This window comes from Phaethon aethereus, assembly GCF_964289735.1.
Source record: "Phaethon aethereus genome assembly, chromosome: 1".
In the NCBI taxonomy this organism is placed as follows: domain Eukaryota; kingdom Metazoa; phylum Chordata; class Aves; order Phaethontiformes; family Phaethontidae; genus Phaethon; species Phaethon aethereus.
Window position 1 is genome coordinate 132,969,502 of NC_138575.1, and position 24,442 is coordinate 132,993,943.

The 24,442-nt window shown below is 39.6% G+C and overlaps 1 protein-coding gene across 1 annotated transcript in view; it reads right to left on the reverse strand.

The window, feature by feature from the left end:
* Nucleotides 1-15,280, reverse strand: part of MBTPS2 (membrane bound transcription factor peptidase, site 2) — a gene marked incomplete at its 3' end in the record, with an annotated part of 30,145 nt that extends 14,865 nt beyond the window's left edge. The window contains exons 1-5 of the mRNA XM_082011024.1: nt 15,188-15,280; nt 9,652-9,800; nt 7,674-7,812; nt 4,769-4,872; nt 2,217-2,344 (exon numbers count right to left, since the gene is read on the reverse strand). Of these exons, the coding sequence (XP_081867150.1) occupies nt 2,217-2,344; nt 4,769-4,872; nt 7,674-7,812; nt 9,652-9,800; nt 15,188-15,262 (595 nt within the window). The 5' untranslated portion in view covers nt 15,263-15,280. The remainder of the gene's footprint in view (nt 1-2,216; nt 2,345-4,768; nt 4,873-7,673; nt 7,813-9,651; nt 9,801-15,187) is intronic.
* Between the last annotated feature and the right edge of the window lie 9,162 nt (nt 15,281-24,442).

Sequence of the window (24,442 nt, forward strand, 5' to 3'; positions counted from 1 at the left end):
AGGGTGACAAGGAATACTCTCCAACAGCTAGGAAAACATGGGCTTTAATATTATAATCTACATAGTTTGCTGTGTGGAATACAGCAGAAAAGTCTAAAATAGAAGGTCTTCAAATTCATCCCAGGTGATCCATAGAAAAATAAACAGGCTTAAAATGAGAATACCTGTAGGGGCACAACGTCAAGTTCATTTTGCTAAAACAGCCTCATCCCTGGATACCTAATTCCTTATGTTTAAAAAGGCACACAATGCTTAAAACACCTTAAAATAATGTTTTTAAAATCTTTAACTCCTTTTTCTGTTAAAGTCAAGGCAAAATGTAATTAAAAAGAATTTCAAGAAATAATACAAATATTTGAAGTAATTATAAGAAAGTGCTGCATAGAAGCACTTTTCATCGACTAGGCATGGAATTAATGCTAAAAATATCACAAGTCTTACAAGAACGCTCATTCACTATTCTTGAACTCATGATGCCATCTGCTGTACAACACATATGCTCTTTAATCTCCAGTGTATAGGTGGACTACAAAAGGAATATTGGTGTCGTTCTCTACTCTAGCACTTTTACTTAGCTGCCATAGAAAAATCTGAAAGCATGTCTCTGTAAACTCAGATCTTCAGAACACTGAGAATATGTTCATTCAACTGCTCTGACAATTAAGAAAACTAATTTACTGAGTATCACATTTTATCATTATCAAACATCCTAGTTCTGAAACATATCTATTATTAGCTGTAAAAAAATGCATACATTTGTTATGCCTAACTGATAGCAAGCCATTGATGCTAACCAGTCTTGCAACATGCTTGTTCCTACATTGTATTCCCCTACTTCACGTTTCCTAAGAAGCCTGAAAAATTATGATAGGTGTTTGCTTGTCATCAAGAACATGCAAGCAATCGTTTTCTATTTTTCTAGATGATTTCTCAGGAATGTATGTAAGCAACCCATTTTGAAAATTGGTATATCTTCTTTTTCACTTCTGTTCACAGTAGCTGGAAATGGAAATTGATTAATTTGAGAATATGGTCTTCATAAAAGTTAGCCTATTGCAGTGAATCGTTTTGGTTCATTAGGGATTTGGAATATAGGTATATTTCTTTACCTAACATTTATCATCATTCACCTGATTTATGAAAGCTTGAAAATATGCTTTGCTAAAGGCTTCTGTATGACCAGCCTAAAATGTTTTAGTTACAATATTCAAGAAACAATGTTAGTATCCAAACAGTACAACAGGCTGGCTACTATCCTACTGTCCCCTGCAATAGAAAATCACCAGTATCAAGAAGCAAACCAAGATGCTAACTTTTCTATCATTATTTCAATAGTTTGGGAATGACCTTTGTCTCCAGAAATCAATAATATAAGTGATTCAGGTAGCATAACACAGTCTCAGTCTAACTTTCCACAGCAACAGGGTTCTATTTCCCAGTAGCCAGAGACTTCAAAAAACATCAATTCAAAAATATTTGGAGGTTATTTGGAACCATAAGCTGTGATTCTCTTTGGATATTTGTCTTTCAGTCTTTATTTCCTCCTGATGGCAATATCAAAACACAGTGACCTGTATAATAGCATAACTCACATGTCACTGAAAATCATTCACAATACTATTGAAAAATCACATAATAGATTGCTCCTATGGCAGAAAATGGTAGTGAATTGCCCAAGGGTGTTCACCTGTGACAGCAAGTCATGTTCTCATATCACCAGTCTTCTGGCTGAGTATTTTCCAGTTTTTGTGCTCCAAGGTTTTGCTACTTAGGCCATACAATATGCAACAACAACAACAACAACGACAAAGGAACTTCTGCAGCTGAGCTGGTATAAGAGCTTTTTCTAATGAGAGAGGAAGGTCAGAAACCACATTTTTTCCCCAACCACACAACTGGAATTTCTTATGCACAACTATTCTGAATCAGATCTAGGATATAATAACATTTTTCATGACAGGAAACTGGTACTCATTTCAGCTCCTAGAAACTGATGTCTGTCCTCCAGAAAACAGCACAATATGGACAGTAATGATCAAATGATTTTCTGAAATCACAATTTAGGTTCAGAACAGAAGGATCACCTTTACGTAAAGAGAAGCTTTTGTACTTCTTAATTTTAAATCTTCAATCCTCCATCAAGGATTCACAAATGATGCCTGTAGAATAAGTAACTGCGCTAAGCAAAGATTTAATAAAAAAGCACAAACTATTACCTGCACAAAATATCCTTAATTGCTGGATCGGAGATATCAGTTGCAAGTGGGTTGTGAAGAGGTCAACAAATGCTCCAGGATAGACAATGAAGATAAAAATTCCAAATCCATTAAACCGTACTTGTTCTCTTAAAAAGAAGAAAAGAAAAATGAAGTTGTGTTACTGCAAAGAAACAAATGAAAAACTGAGAGATTCTACATAGCACATATATTTTTGACAATGAGAATAACTAAAATTATAAAACTATCTTATTTTTCATAATACAAATAATTAAACTAAATGATATTTTCTGCAGTGTTGCCACTTTTAAGCACCACACATTTGTGAGCCTGCTAAAAAATAAAGGAAAAGTTCAATTTATTTTCTGTCCCCTGGTAACAGTAACACACAAAATACTTTTTAAAAAAACAACCTACTTTCAAGTTAACATATATATTTTAACATTAGGGGGATTTTTTCTTTTAAGTAAAAAAATGGCAGCCTGTAGGATGCAGTTTCAAACTAATCTATGAAAAATTATCTGGTAGAAGGAATTACTTTCCTTTTAAAGAAATATTTATGGATTTCTGGAATTTATCATTCCTCTCTTTCTCCTAAATTATAATTAGAGTAAATTGTAAACTAACAAAAATGAGGGAAATGTCATCTGAAAAAATTAAAACAAGTCAAGAGGTTAAAAGGACAAATGCTATTTAATTATATTAGTCGTTGATACTGTCATACAGATAATAAATATATTTTTCAGAGGTTTTGTAATTGCTTTTAAATGGCACTTTTTGTAATAACTACATAAAGGTTTTATGAAACTAGAAATTTCATAAGGGACTTACAGAGGCATGACAATCACGTTCCAAGACAACTACATTCCAATTATTATTGCAAAACAATCATATACCAAGACAAACCAGGCATGGATCAGCTAATCCCATATCTTTATTGAGACAGTACACTGGGCATAGCATTTTATTTATTCACATTTATTTATTTATTCTACATATACAATGAAAGAATTATACAAAATTAATCACCAGGAATACATTAATTCCCTGGAGTTAACTCATCAGACCTACTCGTGCTACCAATTAGTAATAGGCTGTCTAATGCCTATACGTAATTTCATCACTTGGGTAGGAGGTACACAGGGAAAAAGAAAAAGGCTTTTTTGGCACAAGCCTTAACTAAGCTAAGGCTCAAATATTTTAAGCTCTTGTAGTTCACAGCTAATACTACCTTGAACTGAAGTTGACAAAATTGTATTAGATTTCAGGAAGTCAAAGTAATTTGCCAGAATAATAAAATTTGCCCACAGCATGGCTATTTAGTAAAGCCTAAACCCTGAGACCCTAACAGCACTATAGACCCAACCTGTGCTGGGAGTGGGGGCGGCATGGGGTGGAAGTCAAGGAGAAAACAGCAGCAGAGCAGGAACAATATACATTGGACAAACAAATTTTTCCCCTGGAAATATTCCCCTTTTTTTGACAAACACATAAACCAAACTTGAATATTCAGAGCCTTTGCTCCAGATCTTAAATGAAGACATCACACCACTAAGGTATAAGAATTACTCATTCTGGTGAAAAAGAGCTCTGTAGTTACTCCTGGCTTCTCTACAGTTAGCCAGCAGCATGTGAAGGCACTGTAAGAGAAAGGAAATTTTTGTGCTTCTTCCTGTGGTGGGATGAGCAAGAGTAAAAGCTTCATCCTCCACAGAAAAATCCCTGTGAATATTAGGGCAAAAAAGCTAAAAGACAAACAGAGCATATGAAACACAGAGGGACCCAAACCACACCTTTACTTGAGAACCTTTGGGGTTATAAAAAAGTTAGTAATGGGTCAAGATGCAGTCACAACTCCCTACACTCAAGAAAATCAGAGAAACAATTTTGGGCTTCATGCTCGTGGGAAAGATAATTATGATGTCCAGGTGAAATGTGGAGGGCACCTGAGTATCAGTCTCAGTAACCACCACTTAACCCTCCTAAGCTAAAGTGTTATTTAATAGTAATGACTAAACACGTCAAAAAAATCTTTTGTGAAGTAATCATCATAGTTAAGTGACACTAAAATATCATCAAAATTAACACATCACTGAGACTGATAGGGGCAAATCACATTTGACTGAGTTACTGCTTCAGCTTGTTCGTATACTACTTCACAAGCTATGTTTGAACAAATCAATTTAAAATCTATTTTAAAGTACCATTGTGCAATAGCGCATGGGTCCTCTTCAAGTGCCACAGCTGCAGAAATGCAATTACTGTGTGAAAAACAGGACCACTTAAAAGAAGTATTATTTTAAACCTGATGCAGCATGGTGTATTTGCAAAGCAGAAGTCCTTTTTCATGAGCTGTAGAATAGACACTGTAGTAAAACCACAGTATTAACTGTACACCCTTACAAACTTAAAATCGAAGGAAGCTATTAAATACAGAATAAACAGACTCTCTAGATAAACCGAAGAAGTGCTAACAACATTAACTTGTAAGTAAATGCTCTGGAGTGTTAGGCTTTGTTGGCACACGGCAAGAGAAAAGCAATTTGGCTTACCGAATAGCTGCCACCCCGTGGCCGACTTCATGTATCACACCACTGATGAGGATTGCAGAGAAGAAATAGGTCAGCTGGCTGACAGGCAAATTTACACCAGGCACCTGTTGATGTGGGCATGACAACAAAATAAAACACACAAGGAAACCAAGAGGTACAAAGACAAATCACTCTGCCCCTAAACTTGCTGCTCTCACTCAGCTTCTTCAGACCTGCAACAGAGCAGGGGCTGTTCTCACGCAGCGCTATTGGTTTGTACCTCTTCTCTTAGTTTATTCAACATATTTTAACATATCTTAAATATATATTCTTTTGTTGAAGGTTGAAAAGTTCTCCAGGTGCAGAAGCCTTCTCCCTGCTCTACATATTCCCCGCAGCCCTGACTGAATGTGTCCTACTCTATATTAAGCTCAAGAAGTTTATAAAACTGTACCTAGACTTCCACACAAATGAGACAGGCTTGGCAACTGTGAGCATTAGTTTACAATTTCCTGCAGCTAGTCATGTAGCTATGGAGAAGATACAGCCTTCAAAAAAAATCTTTAAAAACTGTATGGCACTGAAAATACTATGAGCCCTAGAAGTTAAAAAAAATGAGCCTACAACTGGAACTGTAAGTCTCCCTTCCCTTTCCCTATCCAAGTCACAAGACTATGCCAAATTTACAAGGTCAAAAAAAGGGTAGACTTTGTCTGTTGTTCAAGTTTTGGCAGTCTACATATAGCAATTTAACCTTTAAAAAAAAAGCACTTGAAATCTTGAAATAAGTATACTATTTTAATTTGTGTAAGAAATAATAGGCAGGCCCTTCACATTCCTCCTGTTCCTGAGGATTCCCACCACTCCCCAAGTCCTTCATTGCATTAGTCATCCAACTCCTTCCAGATGGGCTCCAAAGCAGTTACGAGTTAGAGAATGAGGAACCATCTCCTCTCTCCTCCTTCTGGGTTCCCGTCCCCACACAGTGGCCGTGCTGCACTGGGATGGTAAGGCCACTTCTTCTGCTTGCTGTGGGACAGTTCTCCTGTCTGCTCCACAGCTCTCCCCACTCGAGGTAGGGCGCACTCCAATACAGTCACTAACAGCTGATGTGAACACAACTTTAATTGCAATCCAGTGGCAGAAGAGAGATGCCATGGGCAAAAATTCCTGGCCTGTCTATAGGACTCTCTAAAAACTACCTTTGTGGGACACAAAAGGCCACAGATCCAACTGAACGGGTCCCATTTTTGATCCCACCTTCATTCAGTCCTGCACGTTCCTCAATTATATGCATTCACCTACCCATGCAGTAGAACTCTACAATAGGTTGGTGAGACAATCTACCTAAACGAAATCCTTCAAAAGACTGTTTTCATTAAACTGAATCATTTCAGAAATTCTGTCCAGAGTATGATCATGACCAAGATATTTATCTTAACTGGCACGACTATCAAACCTCACTGTATGAAGACAGCTGCTCTTTATTCATTAAGCATCCATTGCTTGCATTACAGCATCAGCTGGTGGCACTAATGCATCAGTTAACCCTTTGCTCTGGGCACATGGGAGAACAGATGACAATAGCAAGAGTTGCCATCTTAATACCATCATGACTATAGCGTGTTAGAACACAGCACTGGATGCTTTCAGACTTCACGTCAAAGAAGCTAGTTTAAGATTCACCTAAAAGGGAAGCTAACTCTCATGAAAGGTTCCGAAATCAATAGCAGTATTTTGTTAATAAGCATTGTCATCTTATATTTTACAGTCGTCTGGAAATGCCTTTAGTAAAAGAAGATCCTTTGCTAGTAATTTATCTGCCTCTTTCCCACCTTTGTCAACAGGCAACCAACACAAGAGGGGGCAGCTAAAGAAAAACAGCCCAGTTACATACAGATAAGTATTTTAAATAAAGTACAGGACTGAAAAAAAGAGGAAGGGTACAAAAATCTTATTCAGTAAAACATAAGCAGAACTGTATCTCCCTCTTTGCATAGCCACAGGCTAGAGGCTAAACAATTTCATGCCACAGGCTAAAGTTGAGTTAAAAAAGAGAGTTGTTTTTTTTTTAAAAAACTAACTGACTCTCCTCCAGGCAGTCAAATACAAGTAACTAATTTAAAGGAGAAGGTCCTCCTGACTTGTTCTTCACCTCTTTGCAACAGCACATGGGTCACTTTTTTGTGTCAACTTATGCTAGCGCATTCCCTTCAAAAAGAATACTGAAACTCTTTAAAGGCACAAATATACAACTGTGACCATTCAGAAATGAAAGAATGAGGTAGGAAAGAAAACCAAAAGTCAACTTAGGAGAAGTAACCTTATCCCCATACATGACATTACATTAGCCCTACACATTACATCTTTCTCAGCACCAGTCTGTCCTTGGTTTGAATGCAGTGATATTGCTAGTATGCAGTCACTGAGGAATCAATTCCACATGGAAATTGTGAACATTATCCTAGAGTTCCACATTATCACGCATTACCCTAGATTTCTGCTTTCATAGTTCCAATTCACACCAGATTAATTCCAAAGCTTGAATTATCAAAAAATATGCCATTTCCTCACTAAGATCTGCAAACTTTAAGGCCACCAGTGCCTCTACATTGCACAGCTCAGAGGCAGCAAATTCTTAGCTCTGTTTTGTATTCTTAGTACTATGATAATTTAAGGCTTTACAAAATTGCTAGCCAATATAAACTCTTCCACATGTTTGCCTTCATTTGTCTTCCTCTCTTTTATTACCTCCACTCCCCATTTTTAAGGCTGAGCTCTAACAAACCAGCAAATTTTGTGTAGATGAACATCAGGAGTTAGGTTATTCCTGCATGAGAGGATTAAAGCATCACATACCCCATTAAGAAGCTGGTTAAGATCAGTTCACAACTCTCAAATAAAGACCTGAGGAGAGAACGCTTACCACAACTTGTAGCATATGATCATTCTGGGCTTTCGGTGCCTCTGTGAGCATCTGTGTCAGTGTTTGCATTAGTGTCTTCCCAAGAAGAATAACAGAGCCAAACATGGCAACTATACCAAACACCATTCCTATGCTGAACCTACAAAGAGAAGTAAATAGTTTAGCAATGCATAGCCGCAAGAAGATAGGGTATATTCTCTGGATATATAACTGCTGTATCGCAGTTTAGCACACCAAACTCACAGGGCAAAACTTACCTTATACTACTACCATTCATGTATCAACAATCCAGCACAAAAATATTAGCTAAAGGAAACTAATAACAATAATAATATATACCAATAACATTGACTAATAACATATAATATTTTCATTGTTTAATAAATGTTTTACATCCAAACCACATCCTGATTAATTTTCAAATATTTTTATATTGTTCTTACACATTCTGAATTTTATTCAGTTACCAAATACATGTAACTTGCCATTATCTATGAATATAAAAACACAACTAACAATGTTTAATCTACCATGTTGCACCACACCATCAGATATTTAAAGACCCAGATCAAATGCTGGGGTAGCACACATATTTATTTATATAACCTTTTTCAATAGATTTCATATCTTCCTCACAAATATGAAAACGTGCTAAAGAACAATAAAAGACACACAATCTCTTTTAAAGAAGAACAACAAAAGGTACAGCTGCAAGACCAGGTTAAAATAAAAAACAAGTTGTTCTTCTCACCAATTCATTCTTAATTAATCAGTGTTGCAAACCAACTTATGTCAGTCCATCTAGTGGTAAAGTTTTATTCAGCATTATTATTATTTTACAGTGTCCAGTAGTTGAAGGATGTGATAAAGTTTATTTTCTAGCTAAAACATTTCAATTCACTACCAGTCCTTTCTCTCACAATAGCATAACTGTTCTCTTACCATCGTTAATGAAGCTCACTGGGAATTAGTAGATTTATTTCAAGCAACATCTACTTGTAATGTTAATTAAAGAGACTGGTGGAAACATTATGCTATAATAAATCATACACATTTAAAATAGGTGACTGATATAGAACTATTTCAAATTGAAGTAGTAAAATCATTACATACAAGAGAAGCCAATATGAAGCAGATCTCTCTTTTATAGAAAAATCATAGAAACACAGAATGGTTTGGGGTGGAAGGGACCTTTAAAGGCCATCTAGTCCAACCCCCCTGCAATAAGCAGGGACGTCTTCAACTACATTACTATCTCACTGAGGGTAGCAATACAGTGCGTGAGAAGAAATTCAAACCTTACTCATTTTATATTTTCAGAGTAGATATAAAGTAATGCTAGGAAGGCAACTGAGGAATAATCAATAATCTTCTAAACCAGTCCAGGAGCACCCATACTAACCATCCTGCTTATTTACCCATGCCCAGCAGTCTGTGCAACCTTAGCAGGGAAAGGTGCCAGCAGATAAAAGACAGAAGGTGAGCAATGTGCTTCTGAGCAAGCATAGTTGCTGAATGTCTGGGCAACAATTGACAACAGGGACGCAACTGTCTTTGAATACTTTGTAAACTCTACTGATCTAGCTCAGTCAGTGTACAGTGACAGACAGATCTAGGATACGAGAAGCTGCTTCTCATAGAAGCGTACAGAAGACCTACTTCTGTATGCAGTATTACATGTAATAGCTGTAGTCTTAAGAACTATGTATAGTTTAAACCATAGGTAAAAGTAGTTTACAGATTTCTACGGATTTCTAGTTTCACAACATCTCAATATGCAAACTATATTACAGGTATGTATTTTTTAGCAGAGGAGAAAGACTTATACTGGCACAGTACAATTTATTGCAACCACGCTAGTCTGGTGTTATTGTTAGCCTAGTGAAACAACCATGTCTATCTGTTGCACTTTTAAGGTTGAAAGGCTTAATTTGTTGACTCTGTATTTGGCAGAAGAAAAAAAATACTGCATTTATACCATAAATACAGAAATCCGGGTTTCCATCTTCCCCAGTTGTAGAACTGGCGGTTGAAGAGAGCTGTTTGCCATCGCATGTGAAAAGGAGAGATGCTCAAGCCGTACGTCAGCAGCCAGTCTTCGTAAGATGCCTTCACAGAGTTGGATGACTGCAAAGCAATGGAAAATTAGCTTAACCAAAAACTTCTAGGATGATTATGTGTTACGTGCCCACGCAGTAAATGTGATCTCTTTATATAAACACAGATACATAAGTCCACGTAAATGGCCTGCATGTTATTTACATTTTGACATATAGGTAGGTGTGACATGTAAAATGAACAACTTATGCCACTGTTTTGATATAAATCACAACAGTTCTAGGATTGTGAGAGAGATCGGGTATCCAGTGTTACTTGACAAACAAGATCTTCTATCATCTTTCTTATTGTTAAATCACTTTCAGTAGTTTTTTACTCTCTAGTTAAAAGGCTAAAGACTGAACTGTTTATGGTATTTTTTCAATGTGCCATTATATTCCAGTGAACATTTTTAAAACTGCAGTAATGAAAAATACTTCTTTTGGCTTCAGCTGGAAAAACCTGTTTCTGATATTGGTGAGATATGGATCAGTACTGTGGATACCCTTTAATACGGGTAAAAAATGAGGTCTACTTTTCAAACACAAAAACTATGCCTAAAGAGACTCTGAAATATTTCATCATACTAACAAAAAGCCAGAAGGAATTTATATTTATCAACTTGTATTGCAACAGCTATTTCACTATGATAACTTCCCAGCATTTCAAAATGCTGCCAGAGTACCTTCCTAGTAGTTCCAAAGATGTCTCTTTATGAGAAATGTGACCTATAAACTGATTAATACTTAACTGCAGTATTATCTGATATTATAGACTGATAGATACAGTTTTGCAATTGCTACTTTATATTATATGGTGCTTGTATTCTCAATAGGCTTACTCAGCCTGCTTCATGGAAGCTAGTATCAGAAACCCAACTGAAGGAACGCTTTCCTTGGAGGTGAAAGACTAACTCAGGAGAAGCACACCAGAGCTTTAAGCCTTCTGACTTCGGGCAGTTCCCAAGGCAGGAGTCTCTCTGACATAATCCAGACAAGTCTTTGGAGCTGTCTGACCTGGAGCATTGTTCCCAAGTTTCCCTGTGAGCAGCAGCACCTACTGAAGACATCGGGAATGCGTCGTTCAGAACAGGCTCCCCTCTCACCCCCTCAGGAGGAACTTCACAAGTTTCTGGCTGCTGTCTGTGGTTATTTAAACAAATTCAGAACTTGCCAAGTTCCTTGGATTCATCCTGTCCTGACGTGGTGGTGGTGGGGATGAGGATCTCCTGTTGCACAACGATATTAATGCCTTTTCTCATTTTGTTGAATTAATTAAAATATGAACAGTAAAAATTAATTTCAAGTCAAAATTTTCCTAGGACATGAGACCCACTTACTCAGTTCATTGTTCATTTATCACCTAATACACCTTCATCCTTTCTGCCTATATATTTCTGTGTCATTTCCTCCTTCTTCACCCTACTGATTTCAGTGACATTTTTGCTCAGTCAGCTGAGGGCACCTGCAGAAATTTTCATCGTAATGTATTCCCTAATCAACACTAGTCATTCCCTATGACACCACTAAGTTTAGTGTCCACAACCAGATCAACATCTGCTAACCCAGCATTTTCTAACTTTCACAGAAGAGATCACAAAGATGATTACACTTTTATGAATAAAAATACATAAGCCAAAGAAACAAAGAAAACGACCTCCTCACATAATCGACCAGATAATTAAGAACAAAAATACATATGACATTAAGTACCTCTGACATGTAAGACTGTGTTTTGGGAATTAAGTAAACACATCCTATTCATTCACACAGAGCTCAAAAAAAAACCCAACCCACCACTTATTATTATAAAAAGCCAATTGGATATACCATTTTGGCACTTTAAAAATGTGTTCCTTTTATCAAAATCACTTTTCCCCTAGAAATGCCACAAATTCATCCCTTCAAATTCATTTCAACAACTTCACAGCCCCACTGTACTAGCAAGACATAAATAAACAAAGTTTTCCATGAGAAATACGGGATTACTGACCATATATTTGTCAAATGTGGAAAAATAGGTACCAAAATTCATTTTCCTTTTGCATTTTCCTCACAAGTTGTGTAAATGGTATTAATGATCATTAAATGTCTGCATCCATTTGCAAAATATATTAAAAAGCTCTATGCAAACTTTTTGCTCCTTCTGTCCTGAGCCTAGTAGGATCACCACATTACCATATGCACCCTCACGCCATGGTATGAGGTATATTGGTATCCCATGTTTCATTTCAAGCTTCCTTCACACAGGCCTTGGCTCTCCTTCTTTAAGTTCTTTAAGTTCTAAGTGATATGTTATATTAGATTTACTAAAATGCAATACCTTTTTTATTTATGCAAGCCTTCAAAATAATGACCATCTGCTAAATACTCCAGGAGCTCCATAAACATCTGCCAGCAAGCAGGAGTCATTAACATTCTTCTTTGTTGACAAAATCTGTAAACGAGCTCTGAACCATTTCAGCTTCCTGACCTTAAATGCTGAAGGGTAACCTTGACTGAAGGCATCTATGCATCCTTTACTTCTGATAGCAGAAGGAGGGACAACCTTCTACCCTTTGCTCATTCCTGATCCTTCAGGCAGAATGAAATGGGATGATTTAGGACGCTGGGGAGCAGGGTCTGCCTGAGTAAGTCCTCAAAAAGGGGAGGATCCAAGCTTCAATGGACACTTTCATGCCAGTGGTTCAACGAAGAGCAAGGAGAGGGACTTGCAAGTCCCAGCTTGATTCGTCATATTTTTAGCTTGCTAACACAAATGTATCTTGTAAGGTTAAGCCTAGCAATATTATAATATGTGAATTTTTTAACGCAAAAATGCATTTATACACACAGTTATGCCTTTCATATTGTAGACTTTCTAAAAAATGTTTGAAATCTGAACAAAACCAGTGAAGGAACAAACAGAGCAAGAGACATTGCACATTGAACAAGTTTACAGAATAAACATCAACTGTAAGTTAGAGTACACATCCTTCTCTTGCCAAAAATATCAACAGGATCACACATAGGAAAGTATTGCTGTATTATTTTTCACTCACACTCCGTATGTCCGTTCAGTGTAATTAAATTCTAAGTGATTTGAAGGCTAGGCAGGGACTACCTTTTGCTATGGTTGCTACAGCCTTGGGTTATGAATGTCGTGGGAGATTTACAGTACCAGCAATAAAACAAGCAACCCTGAGTTTCCCAATCATATAAATCTGGTTATTTAATCCAAATTCTATTTTGGCTGTGGTGCTCACAGTGAAACTTATCATTGAGATATACACACATGAGATTTACCAGTAAGTTCACTAAAACCCAACAGCTCGTACACATTTCCTGACGATTAATAACCTTTGTCAACTTTTAGTTAAAAGATCAAAGTTCAAATTTAACTCCTGGACTCTCTTGCCTGCTATAGCATTCCAGGCATTCCCCCTTCTTTTTCAACATAAATCAGGCACTAAGTTGGCTCCAAACGCTCTGGGTTTTCTTTTTTTTTCTCCTTTGCTGCTGCTAAGCTCTACCAGAGGTTGTAACAAGGAATGGCTGTTCTACTCGGAGAAGTGAACGATTTTAAGGTCTAATGCTGAAAGAGATCTTCAGAATCTCAGAGATACAAACGGGTCTTAGCATCGTGGCACCTGAATTCAGCTCTTGCTTCTCACTCCAAGATTTTTCATCAGACACAAAGTTACTGTTAGAAGAAACCCAGCCTGTTGGCTGACCTTTCTGGTGGTTTTTGGTGTGTCTCGCTATAGTCAGAGCACGTTTGTCTGGTATTCAGCCAGACTTCTAATTTGTTTCAATTCATCTAGCAATGCCACGTTTGTTTCCAAATACCTAATACAGACTTGGTGTAATAAAATTTGAAAAATCTGCAGATAAACTACTGTATTTTTTATTGTCATTATGTACAGACTAATAGCAGGCAATTAATAGCTCGCATCATTTACTGAGCTGTATTTGCTCTCCAACGATTAGCAGCAGGGGGAGCCACTTCCTTTTCCAAGTTCTCTGATCACTTAAAATTCCTTATATTTCTTCCTATATTTTACAGAAGTGACAAAATGAACGTTTTTTACATTGAAATTGCTAGGCCCTATCTGCACTTGGCAGAAACACATGCAGCTCCTGGAATGTAACATTAAGGCCAAAAAGCAACAGCATTACAGATCAAACCTTTAATTTAATTTTTCTTCATATTTAACCAGCATACATCATATTTTGCATACATACTTTGCAATTTCAATCATCTCAGAAATCATATCTCCCAAGCTTTAAAAAAAAAACACTTAATGAAACTAGATGATGATGAATGATTTCATGTTGGTGTATTTTCCTTTCAAACCTTCCCCTCTGCATCAGGAGGAAAAAGATGACTCTTACAATACTTTCTGAAGATTAAAGTTTATTTCTTTAAAAAAGTAGTTGTATAGAGCTCTGTCTGAACTTATTTTTTTCAGTAAAACTAAGGACATTCAAAAGAAAATAAAGTGCATTAGTTATGTTTTTACATACAGTAATTTTAGAAAGATCATCATTCTAAACCACATTCTACACAGCAAATTTATAAATTAAGATTGTTGGTTTTTTAAAAGATAAATACTTTAAACTCCAGAAAGCACACTGAAGTGCCACAGAACTCTTCAAACAGTAGACTAAAAAGTGGCTTCCCTAACGTTTCACAGCTTTGGTCCTTTAATACAGACCCGAAACCTCCGCAGCCGCCTGGGAGGCGTTTTCAATCCCAGCGATGAGCGGAAGCAGAACACGGGCTCCCCGGGCGCCACCGCTGAGGCTGCTCGCAGGGCCCCGTTTTTAGGACGAGGCGGTAGCCCTCGGGGAAAGGATCCCCTCAGCGGCCTGAGGGAGGACAGCAAGGCGGGGGAGGGGGCAGGCACAAACCCTGTCAACTGCCTTAGACCCGGAGCAGCGGAGCGGGAAACAACCCGGAGCTCAGCGGGCCGGGCTGGGGAGGCCGGCGGCCGCCTCCCCTGCTCCCAGCCTGATCGGCCCCGGTAGCCCGGCCAGGCGGCCGGCGGAGCCCGGCACCGCAAGAGGGCGGGCGGTGGAGGGCGGTGGCGGGCGGCCTCACCGTCACGCGCCCTCAACGGCCCGAGCCTCGCGCCGGCTGTTAAATTTGAATTGCAGAGACGCCGGGCGCGGCCAGCTCGGGCCTACAGGCTGGGGCAGGGGAGCGGCACTTCTGTCTGCAGGGGTGGAGGGGGAAGGGGGGTCGTGGTCAGCCCTGGCGCTTCGGAGGCTGGGGGACGCCTCTCCCCGGTAGCGACTCCAGACCCCGCCCGGGGGATGGGGCTGCCGGCGCCCTCCTCCCGGCCCCGGCGAGGTGCGAGGGGTGACGCGGCGCTTCGGTCCCGGCATGCGCGGGCCCAAAGGCACCCCGTTCACTTCTGCATCCACAGCCCTCACCTTGAGCAGCGTATCCGCTAGGTATATGGCGCACCAGCCCCCCAGCACGCACACCACCACGGGGATCGGGATCATTGTTGCAGCCGAGGCGGTGGCGGCGGCCGCGGTTCGTACGGAGGAACCTCCGGAACTAAATCTGCCCCGGAACCTTTCTCCATCAGCTCTACTGCCCGGTCGGACGCTTCCGGCCGCCGCGTAGAACACGGGCAGGTGCCGGAGTGGCGTCACAACCTGCTGTGCAGGCGAACGGGGGGGAGGGCGGAAATCGTTACCGCGGCGCGCGTGCGCAATAGGCCGGCCGCCCTTGCTGCCGACCGCGGGAGCCGGCCCGTACTGCGCTTGCGGGACGGCGCGGCTGTGGGAAGTTCAGCGTATCGGTTCCTCCTCGTTTTGCTAAATTTACTTCAGCTATTTATGTGTCCTTACGTCGTGAAGATGCGTGACGTTGTACACGCGTGGCCTTTTTATCTTGCTTGTTGAATGACAAGGGCAGCCGCAGGCGACTCCCCCTAAGCGGAGCTGGCCAGACGCCGGTAGTGCCCGTGGCGCTGCGAGCGGGAGAGCTGGAGCCCTTTGGAGAGCCCGTACGGAAAATGGCCGGGAAAGCACGCCGGGGAGTGAAACTCTTTTGCGGTGGTGGGATTAAAGCGGATTGTGGAAGCACTTCAGTGATGAGGGAGTAATAGGATTCCCTTTAACAACTAACATTCTTCCAGAAATTTAACGTTGACTTCATGATGCAACAAAATCGTTTCATGAGACTCGTTGTAAGAGGGGCTTTCAGGCGAGTGCTCTCGAGGCCACAGTGTTTCCCTTCCAGTCCACTGCCATACTAATTTTCTGATTTTGTGCCTGTCTTGATCTCTCCTACTCTTCTTGGGCTCGTTTTTCATTGTTGCTAGAAGTGGGATGTGCCATGAGTCGCTAATCTTAAGAGTTGATTTCTCAGGGCCTTTCCTATTTTAAAAACTTTCTCTCAGAGTTTGAACACTGAAAGCAAACAAGTACAAGATTTGGCAAAGGTTAAGGGAAAGTGTTTGTTTGCCTACACAAACTATGCAAATTGAACTGGTCGCAATACAGAATTCGGGGGGGACAGCACTTGTCAGCGATCTCCATCTGGATATTGAGCCGTTGACCACTACCCTCTGGATGCGACCATCCAACCCATTCCTTATCCACTCAACAGTTCGCCCATCAAATCCATGTCTGTCCAATTTAGAAAGAAAGATTTGGGGGGAGCGTGTCAAAGGCCTTACAGAAGTGCAGATAGACGACAACTGTAGCTCTTCCCTTGTTGGCTGATATATTCACTCCTTCATAGAGGGCCACTACTTTCGTCAGGCAGGACTTGCCCTTGGTGAAGCTGTCTCAGATCACATCCCTGTCCTCCATGTGTCTTAGCATAGCTTCTAGGAGGATCTGTTCCATGATCTTCCCATGCACAGAGGCAAATTCCCGCAGCTGCTCCTCATAAGACCTGTGGTCTAGACACTTCACCAGCTTCGTTGCCCTTCTCTAGACACAGTCTAGCACCTCAATATGCTTCTTGTAGTGAGGGGCCCAAAACTGAACACAGTGTTCAAGGTGCGGCCTCACCAGTGCTGAGTACAGGGCTACAATCACTTCCTTACTCCTGCTGGCCACTCTAGTTCTGATACAGGCCAGGATGCCGTTGGCTGCCTTGGCCTCCTGGGCACACTGCTGGCCCATATTCTTCTGGCTGTTGACCAGCAACCCAAGGTCCTTTTCTGCTGGGCAGCTCTCCAGCCACTCCTCCCCAAGCCTGTAGCGTTGCATGGGGTTGTTGTGACCCAAGTGCAGGACTTGGCAGTTGGCCTTGTTGAACCTCATACAAGGGTGCATGAAAGAAGAAATAGATGGGTAAAGGTAGAATAGATGGTCCATTAAGCACCTATGCAGGTTAGAAGATTGCTTCTGGAGGGAATAAAAAGCTCAGAGTAAAGAAGATATCTGAGACACAAGAAGAGAGATACAGACATATATATAGCATTGGTTGTAAATGTTTGAAGGACAAATACATTTTCATTCACCTTACTAATATTATTATGTAAAAATCTCAGCATATAGGAAAAATTCAGGTAATGTGAATTATGGAGACATGTAATATGTGTGGTCTTTTAAACTGAAACCCAAACAAGAAAAGAAAAACACCTTTGATCCTTGCTGTTCTTTCTAGAAAGGAAAAGAGCAGAATGTTATGCAATTTTCTTGATAGGTTTTTATGTTCCAATTACAGTACAAAACAGTCTCGCTTTATTTAAACAGAAATGAGGTCGAAGTATTTTGTTAGGGTTCAGGATTTGTTTGCAGTATTTAACCTGTTTAACAAAATATATACTGGGAAAGTGGGATTTTGACTCATAAAACAAATGAAATTTGTTCTTAAGTCACTGTTCATATGAACAATGTAAGTAAAGCACAAGCATTCATAGAAACACGCCTTTATTAGGTTAATCTGCTACAAAGAGTAGTTGCACATGCTTTTTCCCCATTTGTTAATTACCAGTGCTGATCTATAACAAAACAAATGACAGGTTTTTCTTAATTGTTACAAATTTTCAGCATTTACCCATCCATCGTAATTCTGTTAGGCGCATCATGACTGGAATTACATCTAAAAGGTCCTCCAAAGCTGTTGCACTCCAGGGAGAAATGGGTGTTAGAGTCTAAAGAAAAACAAAAGAAAAGGAGAAATTTGGGAGGTGTGGCTCTAATATTATTCTAGAATCCAGTTCTGTAAGAATATTAATCTGGGGCTTCAGCTACTCATTTTACGTGATAGTCTTCCTTGCTCACCTGTTGGGCTTTGCATCGTCTGCAATTGTTTAGAAGTTACATGTGACAAAAAGCATGGAATATCTACTGCAGAGTAATTATTCAGCATTAGCTCCTATGTTGGGATTCCTTTACAACTTTAAAAGTCTGTCCTTGAAAATGGGTTTACCTAAACTGCAGAAAAAAAGGGCTCAGTAAGGGAAGGAGAGGTGCACACAAGGGAAGCTAATGCCAAACAGCTATTGTGTCTGGTTTTGGGGTTTTTTTTTGCTTTAAATTACCTGTGACATCACCGTGTACACAATCCCCTATTCTACTGCAGAATGCAAAATAAATATAGACTAGTTTCAGTCTAACAGGTATTGTTTTATGCTCACCATAACCTGAAGTAAAGGCACATGATAGCATTAGACCCCCTGAACCTGTAGGGCAGCCTTGAACCCTAGGGAAAGAAGTGCACTTTGCGTAAGTTAAACTGAGGTAACACTTTGGAGAAGACAAAGTAGTTTGTAGTTCAGTGTTTAACAGACTGCTAAAGCCTGTAGCACTTCTATTCACCTACGGTACTTAGCTGTTCTGATAATAGGAATGTCTTGCACAGGACGAACTGATGAGTGTATCACGATAACTGTCTGCCTGGACTGTACAGATGGTTGAAGTAGATCCTAAGTTGCTTCATCATACAGCATAGCACTCGGTTAAACCAGCACTGATTTTGTTCTGCCTCAAGGACCAGACTGTAAGGAACTGCTTCGTGAGCACACAGCCCTCCACACAGCTGATAAACTGTAATCTTGACTGGTACCCCAATACTACAAATCCCCTCTGCCCCTTGTCAGTCAGAGGACCTGTGAACTACCCATGGCAAAACAGTAGTTTTGCCTTACAGAGATCAGTTTATGTTAGAAACCTGACCTAAGAAGATCTCCTTTTTTCCTAATAAAAATAAATAATCAGTTTGAGAATTGGCTGCAATAAAGCTGTGAACATCTTCATGGATACTCTAGTCAGACTGTAAAGGTTATGGCCTAGCACCTCACCAATAGTTGGTGGCACAGGAAACACAGAGCAGCCTGCAGTTCTCAAAAGTCATTTCCAGGACATGATTTTCAAGCACCGCTTTTAGCTCCAGATCTTGAGAACTGAACTGTACTTCAAAGGGCTACCCCCTGTGTTGCACGGCCTGATGTGATTGAAGGAAGCAGCTTAATACTTATAGTTTATTTTTTCAGGTTTGTTGTTATCCTTGGATAGAAGACATTGCCAGTCCACAGCCCTGCTTCATATGGGTGTAAAGTAAGTTGTGAAGATTCTAGAAACTACTTTGTGTAACTACCTAAGAGAAATTGTTTATAGTTTTTAGCACTTGGGATTTGATACTGTTTTGGGAAACATAATTTAGAAATTAGAAGTTGGAGGACTTTACTGGTCCTCCTGGGCCAGTGCAGATTTCTTTTGGCCATTTCTCTCTGAACAGGTACAGTATTTGTGTGGCAGGAGACCACAAATGGTTGAAAAATGTTAGTGTAACAGATAGGATTCAAGAAAAGTAAGGTTTGATATAGATCATTTTTGACTACTTGATAGATAGGTATGACTAGTAGATTTATTCATATCTTCACCATGGAAAACATTCATTCTTAATTGTCTTATTTTTCAGAACGTTGGAGGTATGAGAAGCTAAGGATTTTTTTCCTTATGACTCATGGGAACTAAGATAAGTGTCCTGATACTGATTCGAACTTTAAAAATCTTAACACCCACAGTTTATCAATCTTCATCTTTTATTTTCTGTTCAGCAGATACAAACCAAAGATAGCAACTGATCAGTCACGTGTGATTCAGCAGGTTGGTGCAGTTGTCCTTGAATTTGGTCATTTTTTATCTAAAGGTATTCATTTCTTTATAATGTCCTTGATATTCTACTTCCTCCAGCCCACTGCCTGATCTCTCTTGTTCTGGGTCCATCTTTCTACCAGGCAAATTTTTCATGTCTGAACCATGTTTTTCTTCCTGTTAATGTGCCATTTAGATGAGGAATCATCAGAAATTAGTCTTTGTTCTCTTTGTTAGACTGCAGGTGATTACTCTACTCAGGTCTACTACATTTGCTCTCACAGTGGGATCATAGCTGTGTGTGAGCTGATTACCTGCACAGCGGCAATTTTGTTTTATGCTTCATTACAAGAGATAAGTACATAGCTTTGTGTGGTGCTGAGTCCCCAGGTCCTCTGCTATATCTGTACCTAGTTCTTGTACATCTTTGGGTCAGGTGGGTACAGCAGCAAAATTCCTTACTGTACATCAGGTGAGGTCTTTGTCTGACCATTGAAGACAAGAGCTAAAAGTGCTCAGCAGATGTAATCAGGTGATGGGGATGGCCTTATGCAAAAGAAGTCTGTTATGGGGTTGAGAAAGATAATAGATGCCTGTTCAAATTATCCTGATTTGTGAAAATGATGAGTAGTCTTTCTGTTCAGTATTTCACAAATGACTCAGTTCCTATTTTGTCAAACTTGCACCCCAGAACAAAATCTGATGGGGCAATGTCATGGTTTTTGATCCTTTTCCAAATGATGCTTAATCATTATAGCAGACAAGTTGTTTACAAAATCAGCATGTCATTTAAAATTCATATTCCCTTCAAAATCTGCCAGTACCCTTGCTCGCTCTTACGGTATCAGCTTTGCCAGGTATAGTGGCTAAAATTTCCCAGGAGAAAAGTGGAAAAAAATTTGTTGTTTGTACATCATCATCACACTTCAGTTACTCAAAACATTTTGGTAAGTAAAAATTTTACAGAATACAAAGCAACAGAGAATATGGCTTTTGGGTAATTCAGTGGTCAAAGCTACAATGTTCCAGCACTTGTGTGGATTATATTCATAATGCAGTTTTTAGAACTTAATACAAATTCTTCAATGATGCTAACAATGCTATTAAAAGATGCTGGAACTCTGAAATTTAGAACAAGGTCACTGGCAGCCTCTAATGAGACCATCTTCTCAATACAAGGCTAATTATTTCTTGATAGAACAGTCTGTGATAATAATCACCATGCTTTTATATGGAAAAGAGAGAGAGCATACAGGAGTTGAATTAATATTTAGCAGCTCAGAAATGTCACAGAAACAAAATCAGCTAATTTGTTGATTTCCCGTCCACTAGATAATAGCAAACATTTTTGCATGCTATTTTATGTCATTCGTTATTTAAATAGCCTGATGTTATTGTTGTTGGCATACCTGTAGAAGTAGAAACTCAAGAGAAAGTGCTTGATTTTTTCTTGGTATTAAGAAACATATGGATTGGGGGAAACAATCAAACAGTAGATGATAACTTCCTCAAACAATGTTTTTTTTTACAGAGCAGCTGAGGTCTGATACTCTTTCTGCAATCTAGGATTCAAAATTTTTTTCAGGTTAAAGCAAGAGTAAGAATGGGCTCTGATGCCTGGTAATTACTAGCTCCACTGTATTTTAAATTTTTGTATTTCTGTCTAACCTTGTATGACTGGGTACTGCTGCTAAAAGTCTCTGTCTTTCATCAAGCCTACATGCCAAATCATAGTTGCATGGAGTAGGAATATCTTTACTAAGGGAAAAGAGCCCCAAAGTACAAATAAAATCTGTGTGAGTTAGAAAATGGATGGTGTTATTTTTTTTCCAGGATCCTTTATGTTAGTCTTCGCATCAATCTGTCTGATAGCAGGTTTCTTATTTTTAAATCTTAATAACTTAGGTGTGTTGAATGAAGAGAATGGTTTATCTTGCAGTGCAACTTTAGTTTTCATATTCTTCATCAAACAGTTCAAATGAAGGTAGTGATAGGAATTAATTAACCAAATACTTAATATCCTGGGGCCACTATTCTTACGTGGTAATAAACTGTAGTTTATAGAGCTAAAATTAAGATAGGAAAGCAAAGTTTTGCATTGCCAAAGATGTACAATATGTTGCTACTACTTGGTAATTTGAAGCAAAACTCCAGGAATGTATTTTTTAACACTTTACTTTGAAGAAGTCTTATTTCAAGTGAGCTGAGGTTGTGACTGCTCCTTTGTTGACTTGCATTTTCAATTGTATTACATTGTTTGCATTACACTAAAGCATTTTGGACTATAATAAAAAAAATATTTTTCTTTTGAGAGCCTCAGGGAACTTTTATCTGTGCTTATGAGGTTTCTCAAAAAGCAAAACATTTAAGTAAGCATATTAAGTAGTGACAGCTTAAAGAAACAATTCTGACATTATACAGTGAAATATCTCGGTCAAGAAGTAAGATACATGCACGTTCTTGTTAACCATCAACTTCGTTTTCAAAACTAATAAGCTGTTCCAGGAAGCATGTTAATTAAACAAGCTTCTAGGAATGTAACAAAAGTATATTTTGAACTATATTGGGATTTTCATACTTCAGATAAATATATTGCTACTATGTCTTTTGGATTTCTGTACACGAGTCATAATAATTTTAGGCAGTGTGTGTCAATGTACCTCACCCTAAGTTGCCAGGCATTGAATCCATCATCTGAAATGCACATATGCCTCATTATTTGCTTACTAAATCATCTGCTGCACGCATTTAGCAGATGAATCTGCAAGTCAAGGGGCTGTGTATCCAGTGGTTATTCACAGGCAATGGTACTCTGCAAGATCATGGTAAAAGTGTCTTTTTCCATTAAAAACCTACTCAGATCTACATTTTCTAATACTACTGATAAAATTTGGATTTACTCCTTTTATCCCAAGAATTTAATACAGTTTAGATGTGATAGTTTATGGGTATTAGGTGTGTGACAGGTAGATTCTTTTCCTATTTACACATTGCTAAGGCTATCTATTAAATTACTTGTCACTGCTATGAAAATTTGTTGAAATAAACAGAGTTGAGTTGGTATTTCTTAGGCATATTTGCAAGATGATGGGATTATAAAATGTAAGCAATGGCCTACCTTTGCTAAGTTAATGACACATGGAAGAAAGAACTGTGTATTCCAGAGCTGGTTTGTAATAAAACTCCTGTAATATAAATTTAAATAAATTCATGTACAAGACCATGTTACAAAAATACATCGCCTCTTTCATTGCCTTATAGTATTTTTGTTGTAAATATGAACCTTCACAAGGGGGTACGTAAAGTCACTTATCTGACTCCAGCTTTGCTTTAATGTGGTCTCAACCACCTGGAAGGCAGAACCTTAGACTGTAACAGCAAACTCATCCGTCCTAGGCAAAAGACAGATCTGTGGGCCCTGTTGTGAACTCTGCCATGTTTTAAGTGCAATAGTCTTCTCATGCCTCAAAATATTTGCCAACAGCCATGCTCAACCTTTCTGAGGAAACAGGCCAAGGGGTCCCCTTGGAAGGAGCGGATTGCTCTACGTACCTCTATCCATCTGGACCTAATACTAATGCGTGTGCCTGTTGCATGCCTAGTTGTGTGTCCATCTTGTCATGGCTCCTTGGGAAAGGGGTGGCTATGAGTAGTCTGCAAGCTGCTACAGCAAGTCATCAGCTTTATCAGCTGCTTCCAGATGACAGCACTTTTGGGAAAGAGGGCAGCAGAGAGTGAGCCACAGGCTTGAAGTGGTCTGGGAGGTCATCTGCCTCTTTGAGATACATGAAGTGAAAAGAGCGATTGGTCAAATAAGTTAAAAGTCAAGGAGAATCCTCTCAAAATCACTATTCAAACCATTATTTGTTATAAATATCTTTGACAGTGATTTTGAAAATTGTTGATCTTCACCTAAAAGTTGCCCTGTCCTTCTTTAGCAGCAAGTGCCCAGTACAGTATCACCCCTAATGACACTGCGGTTGTCACCGTTAGTGTTGTGGGTCATGTGGAGAACAGGTGCAGTAGAAGAGCGATGAAGAGGAAAGTTCAGTCTTGTGAAGATGCAGTGAACTGGAGGTTATGCTTCTAGGAGTGGAAACATGAGGCTGTGCCCTGTGCAGGATTTGCTGTGACAGATCTCCTTCAGTAGCCTTCACTGATGACGGTGCTTACAGGTAGCATGAGCATGACTGTATGATAACATTTCACTTCCCTCGCTAGCTGTTGCAACTCCCCCCAGCTCTTCCTTCGGCTTCCCTTCACCCACGTGCCATAACATTCAGCAGCTGGCCGCTACGGCCTCGTGCTATCAGAAATCCTCCTCCCCATGAACGTGGTTCTCCTGCACATAGGAACACGACGCTGAGACCCCGAGGCAGCTGCTGTGCAAGTTTGCTCCCAGCCCAGCAGCTATACAGTTGCGCTGGTGTAGCATTCGCCTCCCCTAGTTAGTCCCTTTGAGGTGAGTTCTTCATAATTACGTCTCCATAATTATTTCCTTCTCCAGCGTGGCAGCAGGGAAGCACGCGCTGCCCCAAACTCCACGGGAGGAGCTGTGCATTACCCTCTGCCGCCGGATGCCTGGCGCTTGTGAAAAGCCCAGAATGACAGGGAGAGGGA